Source organism: Geotrypetes seraphini, chromosome 1 (assembly GCF_902459505.1).
Source record: "Geotrypetes seraphini chromosome 1, aGeoSer1.1, whole genome shotgun sequence".
Lineage (NCBI taxonomy): Eukaryota > Metazoa > Chordata > Amphibia > Gymnophiona > Dermophiidae > Geotrypetes > Geotrypetes seraphini.
The window spans coordinates 312,087,112-312,101,980 of NC_047084.1; the positions used below are offsets into that span (position 1 = coordinate 312,087,112).

The following is a 14,869-nucleotide window of genomic DNA, read 5'->3' on the forward strand; positions in this document are numbered from 1 at the left end:
AGGAACTACAACAGAGGGTTAGAGGTAGAAGTGTGAAGAAAATTTAGAGGACTTGGAATGCCAAGATATAAGAGTTTCCTTGATTCCTAAGTTGAAGGGAGACTTACATTTTTTTGAGAAAAGCCAGGTTTTCAGATGTTTGCGGAAAACTTGGAGAGAGCTCAAGTTCCGAAGAGGGGAGGTAATGTTGTTCCAGAGCTCAGTAATTTTGAAGTGGAGGGAGGTCCCTAGCTTTCCTGTGTGGGAAATGCCTTTTAGCGAGGGGAAGGATAGTTTTAATTTTTGGGAGGATCTGGTGGTATTAGGGTTTGAGGAATTCTAATCTAAATTTCTGAATCGCTCTTAACCTCTTAAACCGCCTTGAACCAGTATTGGATAAGAAGCTCAAAGGTAGGATGGGCAGTAGTAATTACATTTCATTGGTAAGAGAAAGTGATTCCTTGTGAGCAGATAGGGCAGAAGGGGGGAAAGGTATACAATTGCATAAGAGCACAGGCGTCAAACTCAAGGCCCGCTGGCCGAATCTGGTCTGCCTGGCCGTTTTACGTGGCCTCTGGTGTGATGCCCCCAGTGTTATCTTCTGGCCAGCTCCCTCCTCCTCCTTGGAGTTGTACTGCATGCAGAGTCTTGAATCTTAGGGTTTCGTTTGTATATATTAGTATTTTTAGTTTTTGGTTCCCTTATTTGCATAGGGATCATCTGTGTTTTGGTAGGAATGAATGTTGAGAAGCATACAGTGTGCTTTATGTAGTTTAATTTTGTTATTAATCATTATGTGTTGTTAATAAGATTATATTGTGTGTGTGTATATATGAAAAATGAATGAAAAAAATGGTGTTACAATTAGTACTATTATGGGGGTGGGGTCCGGCCCACAACTTAGCCTGTGCTTTGGATTTTGGCCCCTTAATGTGATTGAGTTTGGCACTCCTGCCATACAGGATGGCAATTTCAGATACACAAATGGGATAAGAGGGGGCACAGGTAGAAATGCAAACAGACTGGCAACATTTTCTTATGCAAGGTCTATGCTGCCTGGTTAAGGACCTTTGTGAATTAATGATGATATTCACATCCCATTAAGTCGTCTGCCAGTTTGGGTGTCCGGGTGTTTGAAATTCACAGGTTCATTTTAGAGTGATATCAGTATATCTGGTTTTACTCAACTTGCCTCAGTATAGAGTACCATTAGGAAAACATTTTAAATTATGAATGTTAAGTAAGCTTCAATTGTATTTGCCTAAAAATGACTTCTTGAAAGTTGTTCAATCTATTGTACTCACAGGGCTGGACTATTGCAACATTGTGGTTTTGGGACTGCCATCTACATGCATGCAGACGACACCAAACTATTTAGTGGTGCTCGGACTAAAGAGGACTGCAAAGAATTACAAAGGGACCTGAACAAACTAGGGGAGTGGGCGACGAGATGGCAGATGAAGTTCAATGTAGAGAAATGTAAAGTATTGCATGTAGGAAGCAGAAACCCGAGGTACAGATATACGATAGGAGAGATGTTATTGAGTGAGAGTACCCAAGAAAGGGACTTGGGGGTAATTGTGGATAAAATAATGAAGCTGATGGCACAGTGCGTAGCGGCCGCTATGAGAGCGAATAGAATGCTAGGTATAATCAAGAAGAGTATTACAACCAGAACGAAAGAAGTTATCTTGCCGTTGTATCGGGCAATGGTGCATCCGCATCTGGAGTACTGCGTCCAATACTGGTCGATACTCAAGAGGGTTCAAAGGAGAGCGACATGTTTGATAAAGGGTATGGAGAACCTTTCATACACTGAGAGACTGGAGACACTGGGGCTCTTTTCCCTGGAGAAGAGAAGAATTAGAGGGGATATGTTAGAGACTTACAAAATCATGAAGGGCATAGAGAAAGTAGAGAGGGACAGATTCTTCAAACTTTTGAAACTACAAAAATGAGAGGGCATTCGGAAAAGTTGAAAGGGGAGAGATTCAAAACCAATGCTAGGAAGTTTTTCTTCACTCAATGGGTGGTGGACACCTGGAATGCGCTTCCAGAGGGCATGATAGGACAGAGTACGGCATTAGGGTTTAAGAAGGGATTGGACCATTTTCTGAAGGAAAAGGGGATAGAGGGGTATAGATAGAGGACTACTACACAGGTCCTGGTATTGTTGGACCGCCACGCGAGCGGACTGCTGGGCATGATGGACCTCTGGTCTGACCCTGCAGAGGCACTTCTTATGTTCTTATGCATGCTTTACAATTAGTACAGAACTCCATAATATGATTGTTATGTGGGCTTGACAGATTTGAATATGTCACCAGGCACCTTATAGCGATGTATTGGTTATCTATGGAATTTCATGTTAAGTACAAACTGTTATTGATGGTTTATTTGAGCCTCAAGCAAATGTCACCCAAGTATTTACAAGACTTTGATGCCTTATGCACTTTCAAGGACATTGCATTCCTCAACTCAGTCTGGTTTGGTTGTTCCTACTAAGAAATGTTTGCACTATGAATCAAGTAAGGAAAAGTGTGTTTTCATGTGCAGGATCATCAGAATGGAATAGGTTGCCTGTATATCTCCGGCGACAGACAGATTTGTATCAATTTATGAAAATGCTGAAGAAACATATTTTCTGTCAGATGAAATATGTTACTTAGTAATAGCTCTGATTGAAGTATTGACTTTATTTTGTACAGCAACCTGAGTTGTCTTTGCAGTTTATTAATGAAAGATTTATATGTTGTGACTTGTTAAGTGTTTTAATATGTATTACTTGTAATCCACTTTGGAGAAAAATGAAATAGAAATAAACTATAAACTGCTATAGACCTCCGCCCACTTGTCCCTCTATTTCCTACAACCCAAGTATTACCATATACCCCTCTATTTCTGAGCCCACATACTTCCATCCACATATCTCCATTCCCCTCAAACATGTCCCCATCAAAAATCCTATTCTATCACTGGCACAAACCCCACACTCTTTAACCCCATTACATAATGTTGGAAAGCACTGCTGAACCTTTGTCTCTACATTTTCTCTCTACTTGCTAAAAACTGATGTATCAATACGATTACAGATATCAAAAATGTCCTTTTTTATCTCAAGCGAAGCCTTTTAATATCTCTGACCCCATTCTTTTAGAGGTAAATCAAACTTTCAGAACACTAGAAACAGTACTTGTCCTGAATGTATTTCTCAAAGCACACAAAATGAAACCACATCCAAAAGATAAAAAGACTTCTTATGGGGGGGGGAGGGGGGAAGAGAATTGTTAAAACAACTTCTTTTTCTGTTTTGAACAATCAAAAGAAAAACACATCAAGTACAAATTTTGGTCCGTCCTTTATTGCTATTTTGAAAATGTTCAGTGGTTATAAAAAGGAGGAAGTTTCCAGTTTTCATTCTTTAAACTAAAGAGCAGCTCAATCCAGGTTGAAGTTTTTGTGAAAAGTAAGCAGTCATTATTCAACCTTTTCCCTCATCTATTTGTTGGATTGGAAGTCGTAGCTGTAGAGGGTCACGCAAACGTCTCAGGTTGCTTTCAGTCTAGCAAGAAAAGAGAGAGCAGATACATACATAACAAGATATTATTGAAATGCATTACCACTTCTGTATATTTGCCTATTTGATTCAAGTTATTCGGCAGTAATTTCTTGCTCTCAGCATTAATGTAAAACTTTTGAAATCAAAACGATAAAATATTTTGATACCCACCAGACAGGACTCAACAAGGACTGGAAACTGTCATTCCAACTTTCATCACCGGTCCTTAAGACACACCTAGCCAGTCAGATTTAAGGATACGCATAAGACAAATCTGTATGCACTGCTTCCATTGTATGCATATTTATTGTGAATATCTTCAAAATCAAACTGGCTTGGTGTGCCTCAAGAACTACCTTAAAAGTTAAGTTGGACTGCACCCAAAATTCTTTTTATATTGGGTCCAACCTTATGGAAAGGCCTATTCCTTGACATTAAAATTGGTATAAATTGTTAACTGGATTTATTAAAAAGAAACCAAAAACCGGTCTGAGAGACATTTGGAGTATTGAGATTAAGCATCAAATTTCTCGGCAGAAACAACTGAGTGAGCTGAAAGCCTGGCTTCCCTGCTCACCTTCCGAAAGCAGTCTCTCTCCGGAGCTGTTAGTTCTTTAGTTTAGTACTGATTTTGGTGCACTAAGACTAATTCCCACGTAGCAGGGGTTTTACTATGCAAATAAATTTGTTTTATCGGAAAATAATACACTCTGCTAATCTTAACATAATGAACAAGGGAAATGCATGCTAATGTGCTGTGTACAGAATTACTTCTGATGTAGAAAACTGTTTATTTCCTCGATGGCACTGAATCTTTACTTCACCAGAGATAAAGTGCAGATTTTGCCAGCACCGTGCCTCTTCAGGGGGAAGATGGAGGATTCTAGTTTTCAGGACAGACAGTGCAAACATTAGGCAGGCTTCCACTCCTCAGTTCTCAATACAAATGTGCACAAAAATGGGAAAATATATAAGCAATACATCAAAATGCATAGAGATGTGAAGCTAACTAGTTGTACCTCTGCTAAGTCTTCCTTAAGCCTGTTATACTGATCCACATCAAAGTGCTGTTTTCCGGCTTTTCTGTAAAAGTAGTGAAGAAATTGCCGGTCTTTAGACTCGGGGTAAACACAATCCTAATTTAGGGGGAAAAAAAAAGGAAAAAGTGATCAAGAAGTGCAATTCCAAAGAGATTCTGGTTTGTTGCAGAAAAGGTTTTATTCTATTTTAATGCATTAAACTTTAAGAACAAGAAAAACTGTGGAAAAATGAACATTAGATGCTAATAAGAAAGAACTCCTAAATTCTTTGCTTCTTTTCGCCTGGCCAAAAAATTCTTTTATAAGGTCTTGTTGTTTTAGTATCGTCCGGATTAATCCAGATCTATTTACCACAAAGTTATTTTTAAATGTCGAAAATACATTTTTCATCACAAAGTCGCCCTTTCCTGAACATCTAAAAAAAAGACTCTTCCAAAACAGCAGATAATCTTTTAATTCAGCTTTCTCTTCTTGAACTTGTGTTAAATTCCTTTCTGTGGAACCCGTTGCTCTATTGGAGGTATTTGGAAGATAGTAAATCTTATTAAAAGGTGGAATAGCTTGAACAGGAAATTGAAAAATCTCCATTAAATATTTCAGAGAAGGTTAAATCTACACGTGCTAAATTTTTCTAAAACTATAGCTTTAAAGCCTGTTTTACAAAACCGCACTAGCGGCTGCTGCGCGGTAAGGCCCTGAAGCCCATAGAGATTTAAAGGGCTTCGGGGCTGTTGCCACACAGCAGCCGCTAGCGCGGCTTTGTAAAACAGACCCTTAAACCCTATTGATTTCTTCTGAAATATTTAATTGGTTTTTTTTTTAAATGTAATACTGCTTTGTTTCTAGGAAAAAAAGGACCATAAGATCTATGAAAAAGCAGCACTGCAAATATTACACCAGTCCTTAGAACACATTTGTTGGGAAAAGAAAAAAAGCCAGACTGCTAGAAAATCTTACACAGAAACTGCACATTCACAAAATACCTCACATTAGTCACATATGCAAAGATGGATACAACATTATCAAATACAGAATAAAAGCTCATGAGTTACACATAAAAATGTGCAGACAAAAGCTACACTGAAAATTCCAAGAAGCTAGACACTGCTTCTATTACAGCACACGAGAAACAAACATTATTTACTCCTGTACCATGCTAAACAGAGGTATCAGATGTTACACATTCAGATTAGAGGTCTGCACGGGAACAGGGACCGCGGGAATCCCCCCTAACCCACGAGGACCCCCCTCTGGCCCACGGGACTCCCACGGGGACCCCTCTCTAGCCAACAGGACTCCCACGGGGATGGAAGGCTTTGGAAGCAGGGTTCATCCATATAATATAATGGACACGTCAGCCTTAGTAAAAGAGGGGGGTTTATAAGTTAATTACCTGAACAGAAAACAAAAAAAAAGGGTTCCACCAAAGAGATTCCACAAGGAAAACAGCAGTGCAAACACAAAAGAAACTGTGGAATTGATGATCCTGTCAGAAATAATTGCTGCTTTTTATGGGGATGGAGGTAATTCCTTGCGGGGATGGGTGGGGACGGAGAGGATCCTGACGGGGATGGAGAGAATCCTGGCGGGGACGGGCGGGGATGGGTGGGATTTCTGTCCCTGTGCAACTCTCTAATTCAGATTCTCATAGTTGGCAAACTGAAATCACTAAAACAAAACTAACTTTATTATCTGGACAGTTCAACCTCTGCATTCCATGTCTTCCACATTTTACAGAGGCTGAGCTACTATGTACTAGCTGCAGAGTTTGCCTCCACTTTCTCCAATGGGCCTATAGGGATTGACTGAAGACACTGCTTCGCTCACTGGGTGGGGGTGGAGGGAGGGTATTCTTTATGTGTGGACAGCATGGGCTTTTTCATTAACACGGGACCATGGGTCACTTAGCAAGCAATGGAAAAGGTGCCGGTACTCGGTACTGTCAGTTACCCTCTGAAAATAGCCCTGTTTTTAAAAAACTATTTAAAAAGTCTGCACACTGTTTTTGTTGCTTATCATTAGGAAAGGCAGTTTAGCAAGTCTTTTAATAAACTAAGGGGTGGGGGCAGATACAGTTGGCATGTCAACCAATGATATAGCTAGGGAGGTTGGTGTCTGAGGTGGTGGCACCCAGCATTGCCGTACCATGCGCCTCACCCCCACCACAGCTCTTCCCCGCGGCATCGTGTGTCTTCCTGCCCCTTGCGTGCCTCTCCCCCCCCACCCCCCGCCCCTACGTACTTCTTGAAATGTTTGCTGGTGCAAGCAGCATCTTCTACCTGCTGCTTGCGCTGGCCTCGGCTTCCTTCTGTCATGTCCTGGTCCCACAAACAGGAAGTAACATCAGAAGGGAGCCGAGGCCAGCACGAGCAGCAGGTAGAAAACTTTTCTAGAGGCGCATGGGAGGGGAGAGAGAGGAGAGGCGCCCGCCACACCACTGATGTAATCCAATCCAGAAATTTCACGGGCATTTATACTTCAGCACCACAGGAAGTCTCCTGTTTCGGATGAATCTGCATCGATGGACTCACCTGTTTGGTAAGAATAAAGTAAGCATAGAATGCCATGGCACTTCCATATGTGATGAAGTAAGTAACAGGTTCCATTATATCCCAGGAGTAGACCCACCACGTCAGCCAGGCCAGAGCTCCACCCTGAGTGGACAGTAGTGCTAAGCCAACCCACATAAGTTTTGTGGACTTTGCTTCTGCTGTTATCTCAAGTCCAGCTTTCATCTAAGAAGAAATATCAATAAAATGTCAATATTTTACCACCTTCATACTACCATCAAGATCTTTTGCTACACTCACTCAAAGCATGGGTCACAGTATTTTTTTTAATATGTATCACCTGCGTTATCTGATCGTTCTAAGCAAGAAAACTGTATACTGTGTTTGGTTACTCAATGTAATAAAGCTGTACATGGACATCTTTCAGTAAAGAGCTCAGATGTTAGGAGGGGGAACAATATAACAGTCTGTTACCATTGTTAAGGTTCACAGGATCCACCCACTCTGGGCTCAGATCCACCCAGCAGTAGCCAACCCTTGTTGCAGCTGGCAGGGATCCCCAAGCCCCACCAGCTGAAGTCATCTGCGAAGGTGTCCTAACTTCTTCCAGCACAGCTCAGTTGGCAGCAACTTAAGCGACCCGCTCTGGATGCCAGGACCTGGCAAAAGCGTGAAAACTGAGAATGCATCAGGAGCCAGTGGCTCACTTAAACTGCCCTCAGTACATACTCAGTTTTCATGCATGTGCAGACATAGCAATTTACAAAAAAAAAAAAAAAAAAAAATCCTTAGTTAAGAGACAACGACGGATAGAATTTGTCCTTACAAAAAAAATAAATAAATAAAGAGTACTAATCTGTCCCTCACTTCACTCTAAACAATTCCCCCTAATGCAGTGGTTCCCAAACCTGGTCCTGGAGGCACCCCAGTTAGTCAGGTTTTCAGGATGTCCACAACGAATAGTCATGAGAAAGGTGTGCACTCAGATCTCTCATATAAATATTAATTGCAGATATCCTGAAAACCTGAATAGCTGGGGTGCCTCCAAGAACAGGTTTGGGAACCACTGCATTAGGGGGAAGTGTGTGTAGTGTAGTAAGGGGATTAATAGCTCCCTAGTTTACATAGTCATAAGGAGCAGTAGCGGCTCGTTTGTGCTGTGGTCAGAGGAGAATGGCTGTCTCACCCATTTTGCACTACCAGTCGTTGTTGGCACACAGGAAGAAATGGCGACTCCATGTCACTGATCAGGGCAGGTGCTTGGGGAGTGATGATGATTCTGTGCCACCGATCAGAGCAGAAAAGTTGCCTTGTTTAGGATTTATGGTAAGGCTGTTTACAGGTATTTTTTATTTATTATTCAATTGAATAAATGGGTTGGGGGAAAATAATTCTTGTCATTATTTCTAATAAGTTTATTGTGCTTTAATGTTAATATTCTATGTAAATGTATTATTTATTGTGCACAATTGTAGTTTTAAAAGTGAATAAAGAAGTTTAAAATAAAAAAGCAAAGTTGCCTTGTAAGGCCTGTGTATCTTAGGAGGGATACTGCTGTGAAAATATTCCACTTGCATACCTGTGTTAATAACGGTGAAAGATTTATAAGGGAACGAGTCAGATATTTTTTGTGCTTGAAATTCGCACCATGCAAGTTGTTCCACTCTATGTCTTCACTTACTTAAGGCAACCTAAGTAGTGCCTTGCGGCCAAAGTCGGAGCTTAACCAAAACAAACACAGTGAGTACATTAACCTTGGTTAAGGGTAGGTATTGCACTAATGTTTAGCACAGGGGTGTCCCAACATCGGTCTTCAAGGGTCACAATCCAGTTGGGTTTTCCCCAATGACTATGCATGAAATATATTTGCATGCAATGCCTTCATTAGATGCAGAAAGATCTTGTGCACATTCATTGTGGAAATCCTGAAAAACCAACCTGGTGAAGGCCATGGACACCCTTGGTTTAACATATCTACTGAATCCCCTGCTATCAATGTCGTCGCAGGCCGCTGGTAGAAACGGTGGAGGCACTGGGCTATGTGAGCCTAAAAATGTAGCACAGCATCAGGAAGAGGTGGCAGAAGCCCATTGGTAGCACTTGGATTGGGGGAGAAGAGACATGCGGCCTCACAAACTCTGTGCATTTCTTGGTTTGGCTCCCTGGCTTTCCTCCTATGCTTAATTGTTGAATCTTGTAAACTATGTCTGCACATGTATGAAAACCTTTATCGTTCTTCTCTCCTACTGTAAATTGTATTTCTCCCATTCATCTCATTGCAGAGTTTCCTTTCAAATGAAAGAGACTTGATTCATACACATTTATATTATATAATGCTCTCTCTTTCTTTCTCCAACCTCTCTGGTCTTCGACAGTCTCTCACACTTTCAACCCCTTCTGGTCCTTGGCAGGCTCCCTTCTCTGCTCTTCATTCCAACTTCCCCAATCCCATTCCATTCTAGTTTTTCATATTAACTCTGTGGTTTACAAAATTACATACAAATCAACTTTAAGCTCCATATACAAATGATTGCAAATCAGGTTTCAACAAAACTAACACAGCAAGGAATTTAAACAAACAGTTGCGTTTTAACATTTTCTTGAAATTCATCCTCCCAGCACAATATCGTAGAACTCCAGGCAGCGCATTCCAAAGCAGATATCATTGCTGCTAAGAAAAAACGCCTCTCTTCTCTTAGCTGTGGGGCTTTTAGTAGGTTTGAGCCACGCAATGAGGTACTCCTGTGCTAGTGTTGCGATCACATGATGAAACACATTTGAGATTAGGTACGGATGCCACAGCTAAATTAAAGCAAAAATGCAGATTGTCAATGCCAAAAAAACCCCCAAACAAACAAACACCCAATTGGGCTCACATGACACTGTAATGCTGGCAAAGCTAAGGCCTATTTATTTTGTGACTTTAGAGTAAATGATGCACAAAGCTCTAATTATAGGTTTACATTTCAAATTAAAACTGAATATGTAAATAGAATCTCTGATAACATATTGAATGCTATTTATTTTAGAGAAATGTATAAAAAATTCACAAGCAAAAAAGGTGAAGTGCGTGCTACTACTTAGGAGAGAGAGTCTCAGAGGTCAGCAGATCTTGGATACATTACAGAAGTCACATGGGTAGAGATAAAAGGAGGGCCACACGTGGCAAAGAACAAAGGAATCCAGAAAAGTCCTAGACAACAGAGACTCTAGACTTGCCCAGCATCACCGCCGAGGGGTGCTAAGGGGGCAGGAGAGAAGAGAAATTTAAGGAGGGGGATGGTGGATTTAGCTCATGATTTTTTCAGTGGTAGCTCAATGTAAGTTGCATTCAGGTACAGTAGGTATCTTCCTGTCTCTAGGGAGTTTAAAATGCAAGTCTATACCCAAAGCAATGGAGAGGGTTAAGTGACTTGCCCAAGATCTCAAGGAACCAGAGCAAGATTTGAACCCTGGCTTCTCTGGTTCTCAACAAGCAAAAAACAAAAGGAATGGACCCCAAAATATCCACAAAGAAGAAAATCCAGAGAAAACCAAAAAAACTCTGGAGTGACGATGTTCCTAAACGGACTTTATTTGAAAGTATCAAAGTTCCAAAGGTACACTAAAATCATCCACATAAAATAATTCCATCCACATAAAAGTAAATCATCCACATAAGAGCCTTAAAGGATCTAGTCCGCTAGGGATACAGGACCCAACACGGTCCGTGTTTCGACAAAAAGTCTTCTTCAAGGGTTTCTGGGGGTCCTATAAAGGTGAATACGTGGGAAACAATTGTGTGGTGAGCCGGAAGTGAGACACTGATTGCATTTGAAATGGAAAAGCAGTGTCTCACTTCCAGCTCACCATACAGTTGTTTCCCACGTATTCACATTTATAGGACCCCCAGGGACCCCTGAAGAAGACATTTTGTCGAAACACAGACCGTGTTGGGTCCTGTATCCCTAGCGAACTAGGTCCTTTAAGGCTCTTATGTGGATGATTTACTTTTATGTGGATGGAATTATTTTATGTGGATGATTTTAGTGTACCTTTGGAACTTTGATACTTTCAAATAAAGTCCATTTAGGAACATCAAATAAAGTCCATTTAGGAACAAGTTTTTTTGGTTTTCCCTGGTTCTCAGCCTGCAGCTCTATTAGGCTATGCCTGAACTTGTGACAAATGAGGCTTCAGCATGGTAGTGCTACACTGCTATCACACTTACAGGTGGCATCACTTACATGAATGAGTGGTAGGTTTTGTACGCCTGTACAGACAAGAGCAGATTTGGGACTCGCCTGTCCAGAATATAAAAACCACAACTCTTTGAAATGTTTACACGCTGTCATCTTTATGTAGAAGTAGTGTCTTCTCTAAGATCACTACTAGTAATTTACATGTAGAATCTGCTCTTGATAAATGTAAAAGGTGCCTAAGGCTTCTAAAATTCATTCCTGTACGCCCTTTTTTAAATGAAAGACTTTGAAGTAACAAAAAAGAATAAAATGCCAAAGGCCAGTCATTTACAGACGTGCATAATGTCAGAGCAGAAAATATTAAGACCTTAGAACAGCAAACTGAGTGAGTCTTCTTCCAGTGTACAACAATTTTTCAAGTTTCAAGTTTATTTAAAAATTTGATTTGATCGCAAAATCATAATCCAATGCGATTTACAAAATACAATAAAATCGGAGTAAAAAAAGAAAAACACATTGATTAAACCAGACAGTTAATACAACTTTGACCAACAAAACACAAGAGGGAAAAAAGAAAAAAAAAAGATTAAATACAATTTGTAAACAAAATAAAAAGGGCATAGGTAATGAAACAATAGGATGGGAAAAGGTTACCCGCTCAATTTTCACTTAACAGCATTATTAATCCACTAAAAAGTATCCTAATTATATAGAAATCAAATAACTCAGTTAAAGGCATCCTTAAAAAGCCAGCTTTTCAGGAGACTTTTGAACTTACTAAGTAATTTTTCTTCCCTTATATTGATTGGGAGTGAATTCCAAATCTGAGGGGCCGTGACAGAAAAGATCGTGTCCCTTCTTGAATAAATGTATCTTAGTGAAGGGACTATTTTCTTCAGATCTTAAAGATTTTGTGAGGATATAAGGGATTAAAAGCCTTTCTAAGAATGCAGGAATTTTGTTCATTAAAGTTTTGTGTGTAAGTAATGCTATTTTATATGTAATTCTATGATTTACAGGTAACCAATGCTTTTCCTTTAGGAGTGGAGTCAGATTTTTTCTTTTTGGTAATAATTTTTATTGTAGTGTTTTGAAGGATTTGCAATCTATGTATTTATTTTAAGGTTATTCCCTTGTACAAACCCTCTTTTCTCCTCCTTCCCCCCTCACCACCTAATACCACCATCACCTACCTGTTCAAAGGGATGCAGTTGCTCTCTCAGAGTGTCCAGTTTCTGAAGTAACTCACGCTCCTTCCGGACCTGTTGATCTTCCAAGTGTAGTGCTGCATGAAGACTCTGAACCAAGGATTTTATGTCATCCATTTCAGTAATGTGCTCACTGCTTATTTCATCTGAAGAAAGATACAGTGATACGGAATTGTTTGTAGATTACATATAAGCATGAAATAAAGACGTTTAGAGCACAAACAGCCTCATTCATGCCAAAGTCAGGACTGGGTGTAGTTGGTCCTCTATAATATTTTGTTAACCTATTGAGGCCCCAGTGGCCTACCCTTGTAGCAGACAGAAGTCCAATCAAAATTAATTACAACTCAGGATGATCCTTCCGGCTTCTGTTGCATTAGAGAATCTCCATTAATGGTTCTAAAATTCTATCTGAAACTTCCTATTTCAATCCTGCATGTCAACCTCCCACTGGCCTTTCACACTTGGCTTACCTCATATCTATCAAAACTGATCCCTCCTGCTGTGACCTATAACTCTATATACATTACTGCTATTGTCCATTGTTAACCAAAGAAAAAAAAAATGCACACATTCATATTTTGCAAAACTGAACACACAGCTGTGCATCACGGCTAAATTCACTGGAAAAGGCCAAATAGGAAAAATCAAATTGGACAAGAATGAGTTGCTGAAAGACATGGTTTTACACAAAACTCTCTATAATAAATGTAGCACTCAAGGATGAGTGAAAAAGCCTAAGAATTACTGATGGCACTTTATAAGAGGCCTAATGAGGCAAAAGGAAGTCATTCTGAAAGCATCTCCATGTGTGAACTGCAACAATTATACCTGTGGATAAGATGGTTGGAATCTAGAGAAATCGAAGAGATATTGTTTGGGTGGACCAAAATTTGAGTGCGCTTTCCAATTTTAAAGCAGATGTACATAAGTAAGTAAATTTGCTGACTAGTTGTGCACTAGCTCACAAACTCACAAATAATTTTTTAAAAGTGCTGGTTTTTCATCACGCAAGATGGCTGCTTAAGCTGTTGGCTCTGTTCAGCCCCTGTGATAATCTGCAAGCATCCATGCCCCTACCTGCAATTTGACCAATTAAAGCACATTACTGGCCTCTCTGAGTGCTGCCTTTGGGGTGATGACTGACCAATGCAAACTGATTATGTTTTATTAACTTTTGATATACCGCTTAAGCATATTACAGATCTACTATTATATTATTATCTATTATGATTATTATTATTTATCTATTATTATTATTATGTTATTTGTCAGATAGTACAGCAATCCAGAACTGGAGGGGTTGGGACAGCATGGCAGTGAGCCACATTTAGGCAGAGGTATCAGTAGCTAGGCTGTAGATAGGAAAACTTGCTCCCGGGAAGGCTGCAATCATTGCCGGGAAAAATAAATGCTTGAATGATGGAAAACAAATCTGACGTGAAAGCAGAACATACTGAATTGGCTGCTTTGGGAGTAGACCTCTGTGGGAGTAAAGGAGGGTTCATAGACAACGGCGCGGAAGACAAAAGTGTGCGCTGACAATTGAGCTTAGCGTGGAGGTGTGCGCCGCACAAAATTACAGTTTTTAGGGGCTCCGACGGGGGGTTTTGTTGGGGAACCCCCCAGTTTACTTAATAGACATCGCGCTGGCGTTATGGGGGGTTTGGGGGGTTGTAACCCTCCACATTTTACTGTAAACTGAACTTTTTCCCTAAAAACAGGAAAAAAGTTAAGTTTTCAGTAAAATGTGGGGGGTTACAACCCCCCACACCCCCCACAACGCGGCGCGATGTCTATTAAGTAAATTGGGGGGGTTCCCCCCCACGCCCCCCCCCGTCGAAGCCCTAAAAACAGTCATTTAGAGCGGCGCGCGCCTCCACGCTGTGCTCAATTGTCTGGGCACGCCATTGACTTGACACCGTAAAGGAGTGGCCTAGTGGTTAGAGCTGCTGCCCCAGCAGCCTGAGGTTCTGGGTTTGACCCCAGAGGAGATGTTTGCGACACCGGAGCCGTCACTTAACCGTCCTATATACATCGTAGTTTCTTTCGAATTTCTTATTTTAATTGTAAACTGCCTTGATGTTATCCACAAAAAGCACTATATTAAAGTCAAACCATAAACCATCCCCACAGTGGGCTAGATTCAGTAAACAGCATTCAAAATTCAGTGCTGCATTATTCGATAAAGGGTGTTTCGGGATGGGCGTTCTTTATTGAATAACGTGCAGCACTGGGTGGGATGCATGCTCAACTTTGGGCATGAGGATTTAACCAATTGAGTAAATCCCTGCATGTAAGCTGGGTGTGGATCCGCACTATTCTATAACAAGAAACATAAGCCATTTGGTCTTTATCTGCCTTCATTTTTCTATCTAGTTTGCCTAACCTT

At 40.6% G+C, this 14,869-nt stretch overlaps 1 protein-coding gene across 3 annotated transcripts in view; it reads right to left on the reverse strand.

The window, feature by feature from the left end:
* Positions 1–3,318: 3,318 nt before the first annotated feature.
* Positions 3,319–14,869, reverse strand: part of MCUB (mitochondrial calcium uniporter dominant negative subunit beta) — a 107,068-nt gene continuing 95,517 nt past the window's right edge. For all 3 annotated transcript variants that reach the window (XM_033956150.1, XM_033956167.1, XM_033956159.1), the window contains exons 5-8: positions 12,463–12,623; positions 7,110–7,313; positions 4,558–4,674; positions 3,319–3,541 (exon numbers count right to left, since the gene is read on the reverse strand). In XM_033956150.1, coding sequence (XP_033812041.1) covers positions 3,461–3,541; positions 4,558–4,674; positions 7,110–7,313; positions 12,463–12,623 — 563 coding nt within the window. In that variant the 3' untranslated portion in view covers positions 3,319–3,460. The remainder of the gene's footprint in view (positions 3,542–4,557; positions 4,675–7,109; positions 7,314–12,462; positions 12,624–14,869) is intronic.